This window comes from Oncorhynchus clarkii, chromosome 22 (genome assembly GCF_045791955.1).
Source record: "Oncorhynchus clarkii lewisi isolate Uvic-CL-2024 chromosome 22, UVic_Ocla_1.0, whole genome shotgun sequence".
Classification (NCBI taxonomy): domain Eukaryota; kingdom Metazoa; phylum Chordata; class Actinopteri; order Salmoniformes; family Salmonidae; genus Oncorhynchus; species Oncorhynchus clarkii.
The window spans coordinates 37,634,889-37,649,802 of record NC_092168.1 but is presented as its reverse complement, the minus strand read 5'-3'; the positions used below and the strand labels follow the sequence as shown (position 1 = coordinate 37,649,802).

General features: G+C 46.1%; 2 protein-coding genes across 30 annotated transcripts in view; one reads left to right on the top strand and one right to left on the bottom strand.

The window, feature by feature from the left end:
• Nucleotides 1–11,459, top strand: part of LOC139380853 (telomere-associated protein RIF1-like) — a 30,924-nt gene extending 19,465 nt beyond the window's left edge. The window contains exons 17-34 of the mRNA XM_071123983.1: nucleotides 201–381; nucleotides 572–679; nucleotides 1,259–1,408; nucleotides 1,543–1,642; nucleotides 1,756–2,060; nucleotides 2,564–2,766; nucleotides 2,930–3,023; nucleotides 3,107–3,232; nucleotides 3,758–3,900; nucleotides 4,007–4,096; nucleotides 4,205–4,265; nucleotides 4,462–8,334; nucleotides 8,541–8,672; nucleotides 8,937–9,023; nucleotides 9,298–9,413; nucleotides 10,024–10,177; nucleotides 10,379–10,499; nucleotides 10,689–11,459. Of these exons, the coding sequence (XP_070980084.1) occupies nucleotides 201–381; nucleotides 572–679; nucleotides 1,259–1,408; nucleotides 1,543–1,642; nucleotides 1,756–2,060; nucleotides 2,564–2,766; nucleotides 2,930–3,023; nucleotides 3,107–3,232; nucleotides 3,758–3,900; nucleotides 4,007–4,096; nucleotides 4,205–4,265; nucleotides 4,462–8,334; nucleotides 8,541–8,672; nucleotides 8,937–9,023; nucleotides 9,298–9,413; nucleotides 10,024–10,177; nucleotides 10,379–10,499; nucleotides 10,689–10,963 (6,319 nt within the window). The 3' untranslated portion in view covers nucleotides 10,964–11,459. The remainder of the gene's footprint in view (nucleotides 1–200; nucleotides 382–571; nucleotides 680–1,258; nucleotides 1,409–1,542; nucleotides 1,643–1,755; nucleotides 2,061–2,563; nucleotides 2,767–2,929; nucleotides 3,024–3,106; nucleotides 3,233–3,757; nucleotides 3,901–4,006; nucleotides 4,097–4,204; nucleotides 4,266–4,461; nucleotides 8,335–8,540; nucleotides 8,673–8,936; nucleotides 9,024–9,297; nucleotides 9,414–10,023; nucleotides 10,178–10,378; nucleotides 10,500–10,688) is intronic.
• Nucleotides 11,460–13,340: 1,881 nt separating this feature from the next.
• LOC139380850 (nebulin-like) overlaps nucleotides 13,341–14,914 on the bottom strand; it is a 95,611-nt gene continuing 94,037 nt past the window's right edge. For all 29 annotated transcript variants that reach the window (XM_071123952.1, XM_071123951.1, XM_071123959.1 and 26 more), the window contains 2 exons: nucleotides 14,504–14,607; nucleotides 13,341–14,260 (listed from right to left, as the gene is read on the bottom strand). In XM_071123952.1, coding sequence (XP_070980053.1) covers nucleotides 14,087–14,260; nucleotides 14,504–14,607 — 278 coding nt within the window. In that variant the 3' untranslated portion in view covers nucleotides 13,341–14,086. The remainder of the gene's footprint in view (nucleotides 14,261–14,503; nucleotides 14,608–14,914) is intronic.

Sequence of the window (14,914 nt, the reverse complement as noted above, 5' to 3'; positions counted from 1 at the left end):
AAACTGAGCTGCTCAGTACGTGCCTTTCTACTGCCAATGGCGATTGTATGGTTGTGTGCTCGATTGTATACACCTGTCAGTAATGGGTGTAGCTGAAATAGCCAAATCCACTCATTTGAAGGGGTGTCCACATACACTGTGGACAACAAAAGAAAGTATCTTGTTCCTGTCCTATTTGAGTTGTCTCTGCACCCCCGCAGGTTTTTCCTGTGTTTAGAGACCCTAGTGAGCTGTGGTCTCTCCGGCCTCACGTCCCCTCTGGCATTTGGGGAGGCGGTCCTGGGGGCGGTGGGGCGCAGCGCGGGGACTCTGGGGAATAAGGAACAGCTGTGGAGGATGTGGAGTGTGGTGGTCAACCCACTGACTGTTACCATCACACAGGTATGAAGTGGACACTGTAAATACATGTCCTGTAACTGCACTGAATATGGTGCTTGTTTGTTGAGATGCAAGACCAATTTCACCAGGTGGACACAAACTACTATTATAATTATTATTAACCTATGTGTTTCACAAATAGAGATTTGCTATGGAGATTGGTTTTAATAAGGTTTTTCTCCCTCCCTGACAGACCAATGAGGTGAACCAAGGGGATGCTCTGGAGCACAACTTCAGTGCTGTTCACACTGCCCTGATGTTCCCCATCACACACCTGCTACCTGGCAACGCCCTGCCACATGTGAGTCTCTCAGAGATTCCGTGGATTGCCATGCTATAGGATTTTTTTAAGTTGGCGACTGAATGAATTCAGTGCTTTGCATATTTTGATCAGTAGAGTAGTTATTTGGGATGCAGGAGGATTTGATGATAAAATATGCGCTGTCCCACTGCAAGGGCGCCTGGTAGCCTAGCGACTTGAGCAGGGTTTTCAGAACTCGGTCCTTGGGACCCCAAGGAGTGCATGTTTAGTTTTTTTCCCCCTAGCACTACACAGCTGATTCAAATGATCAATGCTTGATCTTGAGTTGATTATTTGAATAAGCGGTGTAGCACTAGGGGAAAAAACCAAAACATGCACCTCTGGGAGGACCGAGTCTTGGGAAACCCTGAGTTTGAGTGAATGGACCAGTAAGGCACTTAACCCTAATTGCTCCAGGGTTGGCGTTGATAATGGCAGACCCTGGCCATGGCCCTGCTCTCCGAGGGTGTCTCAGGGAGAGTTGGAATTTGCAAAAAGCACATTTCCATTTCAAAATAGGACCAACATAAGCCCCATTGGTCAATCTCAAACACTGATTTTGCTGCCTTTCCTCTGTAGGTGACCCAGAAGTCCATGCTGGGTACGTGGTCCAGGCTGTATAAGGTGTTTGCCTGCTGCTCTGCCCTGGTGGCTACGGCCGAGGAGAATGTCTGCTGTGAGGAGCTGTGTGGCAAAATGGCTGCCCTATTGGACAGGAAGGCCCTGAGGGTGAGCGGAGAGAGCTTACTGTACAAACGCATCTAATTTACTGGGATTGTTAGCCCTTTGAATAAGAATATTCTACTGCTGCACAATAGTTTTCATTGTTCAGATTCATTGATTGTATTATGATTCTTTTCCAGGTTCCGTCAACGTTGGATGCGGTTGCTAACATCCTCCTGGTCATCGTTGAGAGTTCTGACTTCTCTCCCTACACTTCACAGTTTCAACAGAAGATGAAATGTAAGCGATCGATAGATAGATAGATAGATAGATATCTCATTAAGCAGAAGCTTTTAGCCAAATCAATCTTTTGTATGCATGAGTGGCCTTGCTTACCTTCCTGTCCCTTCCAGCTCCCCACACCCCTCTGGCCTGGGTGCGTAAGAAAAGCAAAGCCCTTGGGAACCTGTCTACCTTCCAGACCCTGCTGGTCCAGGCCCTGGAGGCCTTTAATGCTGTTGAGGCTCCTGAGACTGTCCCTGAGGGTACAGGCCTGGCCCTGGTTGCCATCCTCTCTACCCTGTTCTCTAATCTGGCACTGGCTACAGCCATCCAGGAGGCCCTGGCCTCTCTCACACAGCCCCTCACAGCCCTCTATGAACAGCCTGGGAGGACTCCAAATGAGCAGCTGAAATCCACCTCAAGTCTTGGAGCAAAGGTGTGTTCAAATGTTTACTATTTTCTTTTTGTCCAAAAGTCTCCTTAACAGCTTAACCTGTACACCCACACATTGACTCGGTACCGGTACCTCCTGTATATAACCTCGTTGTTTTGTTACTTTCTATTTAGTAAATATTTTCTTAACTCTAATTCTTGATCTGCATTATTGGTTAAGGGCTTGTAAGTAAGCATTTTTTCACCTTTATTTAACCCGGTAGGCCAGATGAAAATAAGTTCTCATTTACAACTGCGACCTGGCCGAGATAAAGCAATGCAAAGAGTTACACATGGGATAAATAAACGTACAGTCACTAATTTCACTGTAAGGTCTACTACACCTGTTGTATTCAGTGCATGTGACAAATAAGATTTGATGTTGAAATGTTTCTCTATATAAACTACTGCACTAATATTATAGAAGTATTGGCTATGCTTTCTTTGCAAGCTTCAGCTCTTTAACCAATCATTTTTGTCTGGGTGGTCGTGTCCCCGTTCCTCCAGCTGGAGAAGCTCCTGGTTGATGTGTTGGGCTGCCTGCAGACATGTTCCTCCCTGGCCTATGATGATGAGCTGCTGTCCCTGCTGTCCCCCCTGCTCTGTGTCCTGTTCCTCCACCGGCGGAAGCACATCCGCTCCCTCGTCACACAGTTCTGGAACGCAACCTTCGCTAACGCTTTGGTCCTCGTCTACCCAGAACAACTCAAGTAAGAATCTACATTTAGAAGTTAAAGTTTGTGCCAAATAATGTTTTGTTTATATCCATTAATCTAGGGCTGGACCTAAACTAATGATCAGGTTTTCATTAAGTGTTCGGTTTAATCTAGGTCTGGACTAATCATGTTTGCTCGTGCTTCTTTCTGTTTCCAGGCCAGTGTTGAGCCAGGTGAAGCAGAACACTCCTATCCTCTTACCTGGCTTTCAGTCTGTTGAAGTTCCAGATGAACTCAGTGGACAGTACTCGGTGAGTGTTTTCCCTGTTGAATAAATCAAATCTAAGCTGAATGGTATACTAATCCCTGGATTATGTTCTGGGTGTGTGTGCAGAGTGAGAGCTCTCAGCTGGAGACCAAGGTGAGTGGAGTGCAGGTGACTCCTGGGGTGAAGAGAGATTCTCTACTGGTGAGGGTTAGCGAGATGGACAGGAGCTCCAAGCCATCCAAGCCTGTCTCGGTAAGGACCAGTTTTATTTAGTTCTCCATTCTCAGAACCCACCAATCACATTTATTGAAGCCCTTTATAAATGGGCAGTTATCACAGTGCCAGTTTGAGCCAGATAAGCTAGGTAGCTTTCATATACGGCGAGCTCCAAAGGTATTGGGTCATTGACAATTGGTTTTGTTGTTTTGGCTCTGTAGTCCAGCACTTCGGACTCACCTTTAGTCACTTTTATTATAAATAAGAAGAGAATGTTTCTAAACACTACATTAATTTGGTTTCTACTATTAGACATAATCCTGAATGAATCGTGAATATTGATTATTGAGAAAGTTAGAGGCATAAATATCATACCCCCCTGTTATTGTAATGGTGAGAGGTTAGCATGTCTTGGGGGGGTATGATATCTGTGCGTCTAACTTTCTATCATTATTCACGATTCATTCAGGATTATGGTAGCAACCACAATGTGGAAGTGTTTAGAAATATATTATTTTCTTATTTACATATTGGAGATGACTTCTATTCCCTCCCCAACAGATGAAGCTCGACTTTGGCTCTCCCAAGCCGCCTCGTAGAGAGGAACTGGAGGAGCAGGCCTCTATAGACTTTGTGTTCATCCCCCCCGAGACCAAGGAGAGAGTCCTCACCGAGCACCAGAAAGAGGTCAAGAGAACCAAAAGGTCAGTTTTCAAGCAAATTTAGACAAAATAAACCATAAGTTATAGAAATGCTTATTTTTTTCTCACCTTCTAGTAACAAAGCTTTTGTATGGGTTTTATTTGAAAGGGTTGACATTCCTGCCATGTACAACAACCTGGATTCTTCCCTTGATACCACGGTCTTCACCCAGTACACACAGAGTCAGGAGGAATCACTGTAAGTACTTGTTGACTGCTGCCGTTACACTGAATAACACAAATCTATGAAGAAAGAATGATTGCTTCGTGGGGGACCCAATGTTTAAAACATGCATTTCTTTTACAGGGACAAATTTCCAGCAGTTGAGCAAGCCGAAGATGCTGAAAAGGATGAGGTTAAAGCGGAGGTAAAGAGAAATTAACAACACAAGCTATTCATTGTTACATTTACCCCCCCGAGGTCTGAAATGTCATTATTTGCCCCAATATCCGGTTTTGTTTTGATTGAACACATATGGGTGCCTTCAAAGCCAACAGGCCTTTTCATCAAATTAAAGTGAAAATCCCCAAATACAAATGTCTCCTCCATTCTTTTCTTCACAGGTTCCAGAAGAAAACATGGAAATGGGGGAGGACGTTGCTGACGATACCCAGGAATATATCAGTCCAACCAATGAGACAACAGAATCTGCAAAGGGAGAGGAGAAGCCTGCTGATGAGTTACTTCCTGAGTCTGCAGACATTTCCATGGAGGAGGATGTCAATGAAGATGTTTTATTGAAGGAAGACTCTGCCGTGGAGACCAGAGAGGACACCAGCCCTGACGTCTCTGGCGGCTCTGACATGGTCTCAGGGACGCCTCAGAAAACCAACAGTCGTCGCCAGTCTTTCATCACTCTGGAGAAGTATGCTGAGGGGAAGCCTGCTAGTCCTGCCAGCGTGGGAACGTTTACAGGCCCCCTCACCAGGACTGCTAACAGCCAGGCGCAGGCGGCTTCCTCTCCGGAACCCCCGGCAGGGGCCGGCCAGGCGCAGGCGGCTTCCTCTCCGGAACCCCCGGCAGGGGCCGGCCAGGCGCAGGCGGCTTCCTCTCCGGAACCCCCGGCAGGGGCCGGCCAGGCGCAGGCGGCTTCCTCTCCGGAACCCCCGGCAGGGGCCGGCCAGGCGCAGGCGGCTTCCTCTCCGGAACCCCCGGCAGGGGCCGGCCAGGCGCAGGCGGCTTCCTCTCCGGAACCACCGGCAGGGGCCGGCCAGGCGCAGGCGGCTTCCTCTCCGGAACCACCGGCAGGGGCCGGCCAGGCGCAGGCGGCTTCCTCTCCGGAACCACCGGCAGGGGCCGGCCAGGCGCAGGCGGCTTCCTCTCCGGAACCCCCGGCAGGGGCCGGCCAGGCGCAGGCGGCTTCCTCTCCGGAACCCCCGGCAGGGGCTGACACTGACTCGCAGGAGACTGAACAAGCAAGATGTAGAAGCTCCAAGAATCAGTCTTCCAAAAATGAGGGAGAGAAACCTGAACCTTCAGAAGACAAAAAGCAATCCGAGGTTGAGAAACCAGCTGAGAAAAGAACAAGTGAAACCGACGAGGACGACGTCATCCCAGACACCCAGACTCCGGTGGAAATACTGAAGGAAGTTCTAGTTCCTGCATTTGAAGAAGTAGTAATGGGAAACAACAGTCAGAAAGAAGTGGAATCTCAAGGTCTTCTGGAAGGTTCTCCCAGTTCCCAGGCCGATCTGAGCCAAGGTGAACCAAGGCGGTCCGGAAGGCGGAGGAGCAGGCCACTGAGACCAGGAGAAGATGCAGAGGAATGGGAAGAGAAAGACAAACGCAGGAAGTCTCAACCCAAAGAGGCAGAGTGTCAAATGGATTCACCAAAGACGGTGCCCTCTCCTGTCAGTCAAGCAGACAGTCAGTCACAAGGTAGAGCCAGTAGGAGAAGTAAGCTGGCTGTTGACGTGGAGGACCGTGGAAAAGACAAGCTGAGAAAAATAAGTCACAAGGAGGAGAGCGAGTTGAGCCGATCAAATTCACAGATGGCCACGCCTTCACCTGCTGCTGATATCAACAGCCAATCACAGAGTAGCACGGTATCAAGTAGAAGGAGCAGCAAATCAGAGGATCTGGTCAAAGACAAACAAAAGAGAGGTGTTGCAGAGGAAGAGCTCAGTCAAAGTGACTCTCAAACGGACACCCCCTCTGCCTCTGATAATGATAGCCAATCACAGAGTAGATGTAGTCAGAGGAGTAAGTTGGCTGTGGAAGTGGAGGATGATTGCAGGCAGAAACTAAGGAGTATTAAGGCTCAGAAGGTGGAGGAAAAGACGAGCCAAATTGATTCACATGTAGCCAAACCATCTCAACAAGAGAGCCAGTCACAGGGTAGTGCAAGCTGGAAGAGCAAACCACTCAGTGATTTGGAGGAGGTTGACTTTGTCGATGAGGTTGACAAGCAGGATCCTAATGAGCACGAAAGTGATTCTCATATTGCCACACCCTCTCCTGCTGATCAAACAGGAGATGGCCAATCACAGGGTAGATCTAGCAGGAGGAGTAAATTGGTCACCGAGTCAGAAGAAAAGGGTAAAGGCAAGCCGAAGAGGAGAGGCGGTACAGAGCTACTCAGCCAAATTGACTCTCAGACTACACCTTCAACCACACCTTCAGCCACTCCAACAGACAGCCAGTTGCAGGGTAGAGCAAGCAGGAGAAGCAAGGTTCCCATTGAAGTGGCTGAGTCTGAGGTCAAAAGAATCCTGCATTTGGCCACTGATTCAGCAGCAACACCAGAGAAGAGCCAGACTCATTATCAGGTCGCTCCTTCTGCCACCAGTCCAACAGACCGCCAGCTGAGGCCCAGGGGCAGAACCAGTAAAAGAAACAAGATGTTAAAGGAGCAGGTAAAAGCCAACAACAGCCCTAACCCAACTCCTAACATGGAGACTGAGAACTCACAGGTGGCAGATACAGAATCCTCACAAGCAAGTGGAAGGACTAAAAGGCGTAAGGCCTCCCAGGCCTTACTAGGCTCCAACGTGGAGAACTCTGAGTCGGATGCTTCAGAGCCCCGGGAGGATGTCCAGAAAGGCCGGAAGCCCACGTCAGCTGGAGCGGTTCCAAGTCCTCTGGCTACAGTTGGATCAGCAGAGCCAGGGGCTGACCAAGAGATCCCAATGGATAGTTCTGAAACTTCTCTAAAGTCAGACTCGCAAAACCCATCAAGTGAGGCCTTAGAAGTCGTCAAGATTCCACAGGATGTGGAGGAAGCCCTTAAAATTGTCAACTCCCTTAAACCTGAAGTGCTAGTTCCAAGTCTTCCTGTGATAACTAAGAAAGATCTGGGGCAGATGGAGACGGACATGGGGTGTGTGGTTGAAGCAGTTGACCCCTTTGTGCCAGAGAAGGCTGAGAGTGAAAATACTAAGCTTTCTTCTCAACAGACGGAACCTGATCTAGAACATATGAAGAGCCAGGATGCGTGTATGTCTCGACGGAAGAAGGAACGTGGACATAAATGGTCAAAAAGCAAAGCGAATTTCAACACCGTCTCTTCTCAGGAGAGTGACCATGATGACCTAGAGTGTGACCATGATGACCTAGAGTGTGACAGGCCAACACAGATCCAAAGAAAGCTGCTCAATGACTCTGAGCAGGCCAACTCTCTCACGCCTTCCACTGAAGGAAATGCCATCTCTGAAGATGGACTAAACAAACTATGTACCCCTCCCATTGCCAATGGCCTCCCCACAGATACTTCACCTACTGAGGCAACAGAGGAGAAACTGAGTCTTCAGGTCTCTGAGTCCTCAGAGAAGGTTTTAGATGGGCTGAAGCCTGTGGCTGTCTCCAGTGAGGAGGTGACCGAGGAGCAGATGGGAGAACACGAGGAGAACAGACATCCAGAGTCTGCTACCAATGTTCTAGAGGAGGACCAACTGGAAGATGTTGGCAGATCTATTGGGCAAGCCCAGTCAGGGTGTTCCAAAGCCTTAGATGAGGAGCAACGGGAGGAGCAGTACACATCTATCAAAGAAGGACAGCCAGAGGCTGACAGCACCTCTACTGGAACCAGAGAAACCCACACTGAGCCTCAGGCGGACAACATTCAAGATATCACTCCTCTCCAAGAGAGGGCAAAAACTGACAATGTATCTGGCCTCGAGTGTGAAGAGGAGGGTGAAGAAACCCAGATGGCCAATAATGACCTAGATCTATCTCCTTTAAACTCTTTTACCCTTGTGTCCTCTGACCTTCACGGAGCCCCAGTGCCTCTATATCACCCAAGTACCTCTAAAGACATGTTGTGCCAAGACTCTCCACCCAAGCAGAAGGATGCTGTGGTTGGGCTGGAGGTGGGCCATAGCCCCAGCAGTGGCAGGACCAGGGGGTTGTGGTCCCCCTTAGCTTCCCCTTCCACCTCTATCCTGAAGAAGGGACAGAAAAGACCAATAGAAGAGGAGAGTCCTTCGCCTTTCACCAAGGTAATGTGATCAGGGATACTTGATCTATGACGATTTACAAATCATAAATAATTGATGCATATATTCTAATTATCTGTGTTCAACTGTCAGTATAAATAGAAAATTACACGCTTTCAGTTGAAGAGAATCTTTGATGTATCTATGATGGCATTAGCAGGTTTTGAAAACAAAGTGTGATAAATGAATCCATACTTTTTATTTCGCAGTCTCGACGAGTATCATTTGCTGACCCAATTCAACACCAGGAGCTGGCAGATGACATTGACCGTCGCAGCCCTGTCATCCGATCCAGCTCCCCAAGAAACAAAACTACCAGCAGCAGCATCCCTCAGGCGAAGGTACATGATCCACTAGTGATGTGTAATAAATGTCATTTTAAATACTCTGCACTAAATCATTAAAGGCTCAGTTAAGATAAGTGTGTGAAACTTCAACTTTTGCCAAAATCATCAATGGGAGACAGTGATATTCTGACTTGATTTCTGTACAATTAACTCAGTGGCCACAGATTAACTGAACTTTCCCTTGACTTGTTTTATTAGAGGTCTCTTTTTCATTTAGACCCTTTTATTGTAATAGCCTAACCTCTGCTCTATTTGCAGTATATCACAACACCAACGAAGGGCTTACTGATCCTCAGTCCGCGCAATCTCCGCAGCCCGGGGTACAAGAGCTCCAAGAAATGCCTGGTATGTAACCTCAGATACATAGGAAGTACCCAAGTTATTTTCAGACTAGATCATAATCCTAAATTCAATCCTTTTCGTAAAACCTAATGGATTAGATGATGATCTTATTATCCACAAGGACATTCATTTTGCAGCATGCATACATTCAGTACATATAGACAAAACAGCTAATTTGGTCCATTTAAAAAAAAAAATGGTTTACTGTCCATGATTGTTGTGCATGTGCCTGAGTGTCATTCCTACTTAGCTTCTAACTTGGTGAATGTTGTTTCAGATCTCTGAGCTGGGCCAGGAGCCGAGGCCCATCCCTAAGGACTGTGTGTACCCGGCCCTGGTCCGCTGTTCTACCCCTGTGGAAGCAGTGCTGCCTCAGATCACCTCCAACATGTGGTCAGTGTAACAGAGAGAACTATGGTCCCAAAACAATGAACTGCTTGTACGATAAATCAACTTAAACACAATGCGAGTTGCAACAAGGGAACAACAATCCAACATGGGTTCCCATACAACTGTAGCAGATATCCAAAGCTTTAGGCGTTTCTTTAGAATTAAAATGGGCCATCAGCCTTTGCTACATACATTTTTGGACTTATAAATGTACTGATATGTATCCAATGATTCTTGAAGAATATAACTTATAAATGCCTCATGAGCTTAGTTCAACTGTCACACTGTCAACTGTCAACCCAAAATATAAGCTTGTTTTCTCCAATATTTATAGACAAAGTAAATGTAAACAAACACTATATAGCCTCAAAAAACATGGTTAAAACTCTAATTTTGATATCATGGATGGTCAGTCCTTGCATCCATAGCTCTGTCTGTAATGTTGATCTCATGGATGGTCAGTCCTTGCATCCATAGCTCTATGAATTTGTGTTACATTTCTCCAGTCCCATCCCTCAGCTTTTTACCCAAACATTGAGTGAGGAGGGTGTGTTGTTATTCCTTCTACTGCTGATAGCTGCTTTTAACATATTCTGTCATTATTTATCCTCAGGCCTCGTGGCTTTGGCCAGCTTGTGCGAGCCCGGAATATCAAAACTGTCGGAGACCTCAGTGCTCTCACACCAAGTGAAATCAAGAACCTTCCCATTCGTTCCCCAAAGATTTCTAATGTGAAGAAAGCACTTAAAATATATCACGAACAGCAGGTATTATGCCCAAACTTAAAACCTGTGACTTTCTCCTACCTTCTGCAAATGAGATTCATACTTTAGATTATACCCAAGAGATATTGCTTACACAATTAATGATAATTGTCATATGTGGTTAATTCTTGTGGAGATGAGCACAGTTCAGGTGGTTTATCTGTTTGGTCTGTAGTGGATCGTTTCACTTTGTCACTGCTTCAGCAGAAGGGACGTAGTGATGAGCTGAAGAGTTTTGAGGAGATGGAGAAGCTGACATCTGAGCTGGAGGAGCCAACTGTTCCTCAGAACCAGGGAGAGGACAAGACTCCAGGAGATGCCCTAGGTGAGTTCAATAAACCTGTGTTTCCAAAGGCCAATTTGTGCAGTAAGAAAATAAGCTTGGGGGAAAAAATATTTGAAAGTTGCTGTGAAATTGCTCACAAATATTTTTTTTTGCTGTATTTCTAATTTAGCTCACTAAACAGAACTCAGTATCATAGATGATTATCATGCATGATGTTCCCTTCTGTAGTCACAGAGTTGATGGATGAGCCAGTGCCCAAGGAGCATGAGGAACCTCCAGAGGAGAGACTGGACCAGAGCAGGCCTGACCACCAGAAGACTGCTGAGGGTGGTCTGCTGTTGGAGGTGGAGTCTCTGGCGGCTCATCTGACTGGGGAGGGATTGAGCCACTGCTCCTCTGACCAGCTGGTTCTGATCCATGATCAGCTGGGAGGCATGATGAGGACGGTGGTGCTGCAGCTGCAGAGCAGACTACTGGCTCAGAACAAGGACAGCGGACCCTGATCCAAACACTAGACAGTCCCAGGGTTTGGATTACATATTTTGGGAATGCCCCACGTGAAGTCTCTAGAAGATGCATATTGACAACTGTGGGGGGGCGGCACATTGGTGTTTGAATTCTTACAGAGGTCTTGATTTGTTCATGTGGGGGCCTGAGCCCCCCAGCCCCCAATCAAGGTTTCCCCTCTCACACTCCGACTCTTAAGATCTAAGAGTTAACCAAGTACTACACCACCAGTCCACCAGGATCTGTTTGGATTGTGTTTTTAAACTCTTTTTCCTTGTCCTCTCTGATGGCTGAGGGAGACATTTTTATAAATGCTAGTTCAGGCTAAAAAAGTAGTGGTGGCGATTAGTTGTCATGACGAGTGAAAGCGAAGCATGGTCTCTGATTGGCTATACCAAGTCTTTGCCAGGAAGTGATATTTTAACCATACACTGTGGTCCGGAGGATGGCACTTTTTACATTGTGTACCTATTAAATAAAGGTTTGAAAGATGGAGGCTGTATCAGTGTTGTTCTTTGGATGGAGGGGAAGTTTAATGTGAGCATAAGGCAATGTATTTCTGTTCTGAATTCATGATTAATGCCAGTACTGTGGCTGTCATGGATAGTCAGGCCACAACATTATCTGCCTCCAGGGTAGGGTTTGTCTATAAAACAGCTCCCCAAAAAATTGACTTGTCTTCACTTGATTTCATCTTGTCCAGTTATTATTGATATATATATAGTGGGGCAAAAAAGTATTGTCAGCCACCAATTGCGCAAGTTCTCCCACTTAAAAAGATGAGAGGCCTGTAATTTTCATCATAGGTACACTTAAACTATGACAGACAAAATTAGGGAAAAATCCAATTGTAGGATTTTTTATGAATTTATTTGCAAATTATGGTGGAAAATAAGTATTTGGTAAATAACAAAAGTTTATCTCAATACTTTGTTATATACCCTTTGTTGGCAATGACAGAGGTCAAACATTTTCTGTAAGTCTTCACAAGGTTTTTTGGCCCATTTCTCCATGCAGAGCTCCTCTAGAGCAGTGATGTTTTGGGGCTGTTGCTGGGCAACACGGACTTTCAACTCCCTCCAAAGATTGAGATCTGGAGACTGGCTAGGCCACTCCAGGACCTTGAAATGCTTCTTACGAAGCCACTCCTTCGTTGCCCGGGCGGTGTGTTTGGGATCATTGTCATGCTGAAAGACCCAGCCACGTTTCATCTTCAATGCCCTTGCTGATGGAAGGAGGTTTTCACTCAAAATCTCACGATACATGGCCCCGTTCATTCTTTCCTTTACACGGATCAGTCGTCCTGGTCCCTTTGCAGAAAAACAGCCCCAAAGCATGTTTCCACCCCCATGCTTCACAGTATGTATGGTGTTTTTTGGATGCAACTCAGCATTCTTTGTCCTCCAAACACGACGAGTTGAGTTTTTACCAAAAAGTTGGGTTTCATCTGACCATATGACATTCTTCCGATCTTCTTCTGGATCATCCAAATGCTCTCTAGCAAACTTCAGACGGGCCTGGACATGTACTGGCTTAAGCAGGGGGACACGTCTGGCACTGCAGGATTTGAGTCCCTGGCGGCGTAGTGTGTTACTGATGGTAGGCTTTGTTTGTTCCCAGCTCTCTGCAGGTCATTCACTAGGTCCCCCCGTGTGGTTCTGGAATTTTTGCTCACCGTTCTTGTGATCATTTTGACCCCACGGGGTGAGATCTTGCGTGGAGCCCCAGATCGAGGGAGATTATCAGTGGTCTTGTATGTCTTCCATTTCCTAATAATTGCTCCCACAGTTGATTTCTTCAAACCAAGCTGCTTACCTATTGCAGATTCAGTATTCCCAGACTGGTCTAGGTCTACAATTTTGTTTCTGGTGTCCTTTGACAGCTCTTTGGTCTTGGCCATAATGGAGTTTGGAGTGTGACTGTTTGAGGTTGTGGACAGGTGTCTTTTATACTGATAACAAGTTCAAACAGGTGCCATTAATACAGGTAACGAGATGGAGGACAGAGGAGCCTCTTAAAGAAGAAGTTACAGGTCTGAGAGCCAGAAATCTTACTTGTTTGTAGGTGACCAAATACTTATTTTCCACCATAATTTGCAAATAAATTCATTAAAAATCCTACGTGATTTTCTGGATTTTTTTTTCTCATTTTGTCTGTCATAGTTGAAGTGTACCTATGACAAATTACAGGCGTCATCTTTTTAAGTGGGAGGACTTGCACAATTGATGGCTGACTAAATACTTTTTTGCCCCACTGTACCTTTACGCAAGCTGCTAAAGCGGTGTCTGGCTTGAACTATTGTTGTAGGAAATGTATGTAAGTTGAAGTGGACAGGCCACAACGTAGAGAAATAAGAACACAAGACCTCAGTAGTGCAGCAGGTTGGTGTTTTATTATCTACTGATCAACGGTATTTGACTTCTTTACCCCCAGGTAATCAGAGGGAACGCATGCAATGAGTGCCCAGCCTTCGGCTACTTCAGGAGGGAAGAGGCTTCTCAAAGCTGCTGATAGAAATAAGAATAGGGAATCTTGTCCGCTCTATTCATTCTGATAGCCAATCATATCTGTACGTTCCGTAATGTTACATCCTCAGGAACAGAGCCCTGGTTTTTGGGTTCGATGGATGATACCTCAAGGTTACACATCTTTTATCAACCCCTTGTGGTTTTAGGTGATTAAACAACTTTATTATCTCCACACGGTACACTTTCCCATCATCCATATACTTCACTTTTTCATCACAGGAAAGTTTGAATTGCATGTAAGCTAACTTCAGTAAAGCTTTTCAAAAATATTTTACTGACATTGATTAAATAAGGTTCTGTCTGCAATTTACAAAATAATGGGCTTTTCGTCATATTGTTTCAAGACAAGGTCTTGGAAAAGGATGAATGTTCTTCTACAGTAGTCTATATAGGTATTTATACATTTCAGATTCTCATGTCACATCCACAGGGCCTTGGGAAACGGGCATCAACACTACAGACTAATACTACAGCTACAAAAATCTAATCTGAGCGATAGTCTACACATATAACAGGTTTACGAAGCGACAGATTCAACCGTAGATGGCGGCCAATCGGGTAGCTAGGTGGATGTGTCGGTGGGACTTGTCTTTAGATTGCTTCAACGTAATTGGCCGGCAGCATGCCAGTCTTGCCTGAGCGCTGCACAGTGCCGTACATCCAGCCCTCGTCGATGGACTGCACGTTTACGATAACATCACCATCCTTGAAGGAGACCTCGTCCATGTCGGCAGAGGAGTAGTCGTACATGGCACGCACAGTTTTCTGAACAGGACAAAAAATATTTTTTAGTAATGACGGCTGATATAGCATACAATTTTGGAACATGGTAGTGAGTAGTGCACAGCAGCCCAACACATGCTTCCCTGTTTCTCTGGCATCTCCCTTCTCAATGTGGAGGCAATACAATCTAATTCTGTTTCACAGTCAGTCACGTCAACCATGACTGGTTTCCACGGTAATGATCTATGTCCTGTGAGCCTGGTACAGTCAAAGTACAGTACTCACCCCGGTGGTGGACGGGTGGGAGGGGACAGAGGACACGGTGGTCTGCTGTGTGGCTACAGAGGAAGACCTCTGCTGCAGCTCCACGGTCTTGGTGTGTGTGTAACCTGCAGGAGCAGATAGGAAAGACAGCTGTCACAGTTAGAATGAGGGCTTAGGTATAGATACTTCTACTATAGCGGGCTGGGAACAGGGCGCTGACTGTACCAAGTATTGACGAGGCTTGAATATAAAGGTCTGCCATCTGCAGTGTACAAAACATTAGGAACACCTGCTCTTTCCATGACATAGACTGACTAGGTGAAAGCTATGATCCCTTATTGAGGTCACATGTTAAATACACTTCAATCAATGTAGATGAAGGGGAGGAGACAGGTTAAAGAAGGATTTTTAAGACTTGAGACAATTGAGACA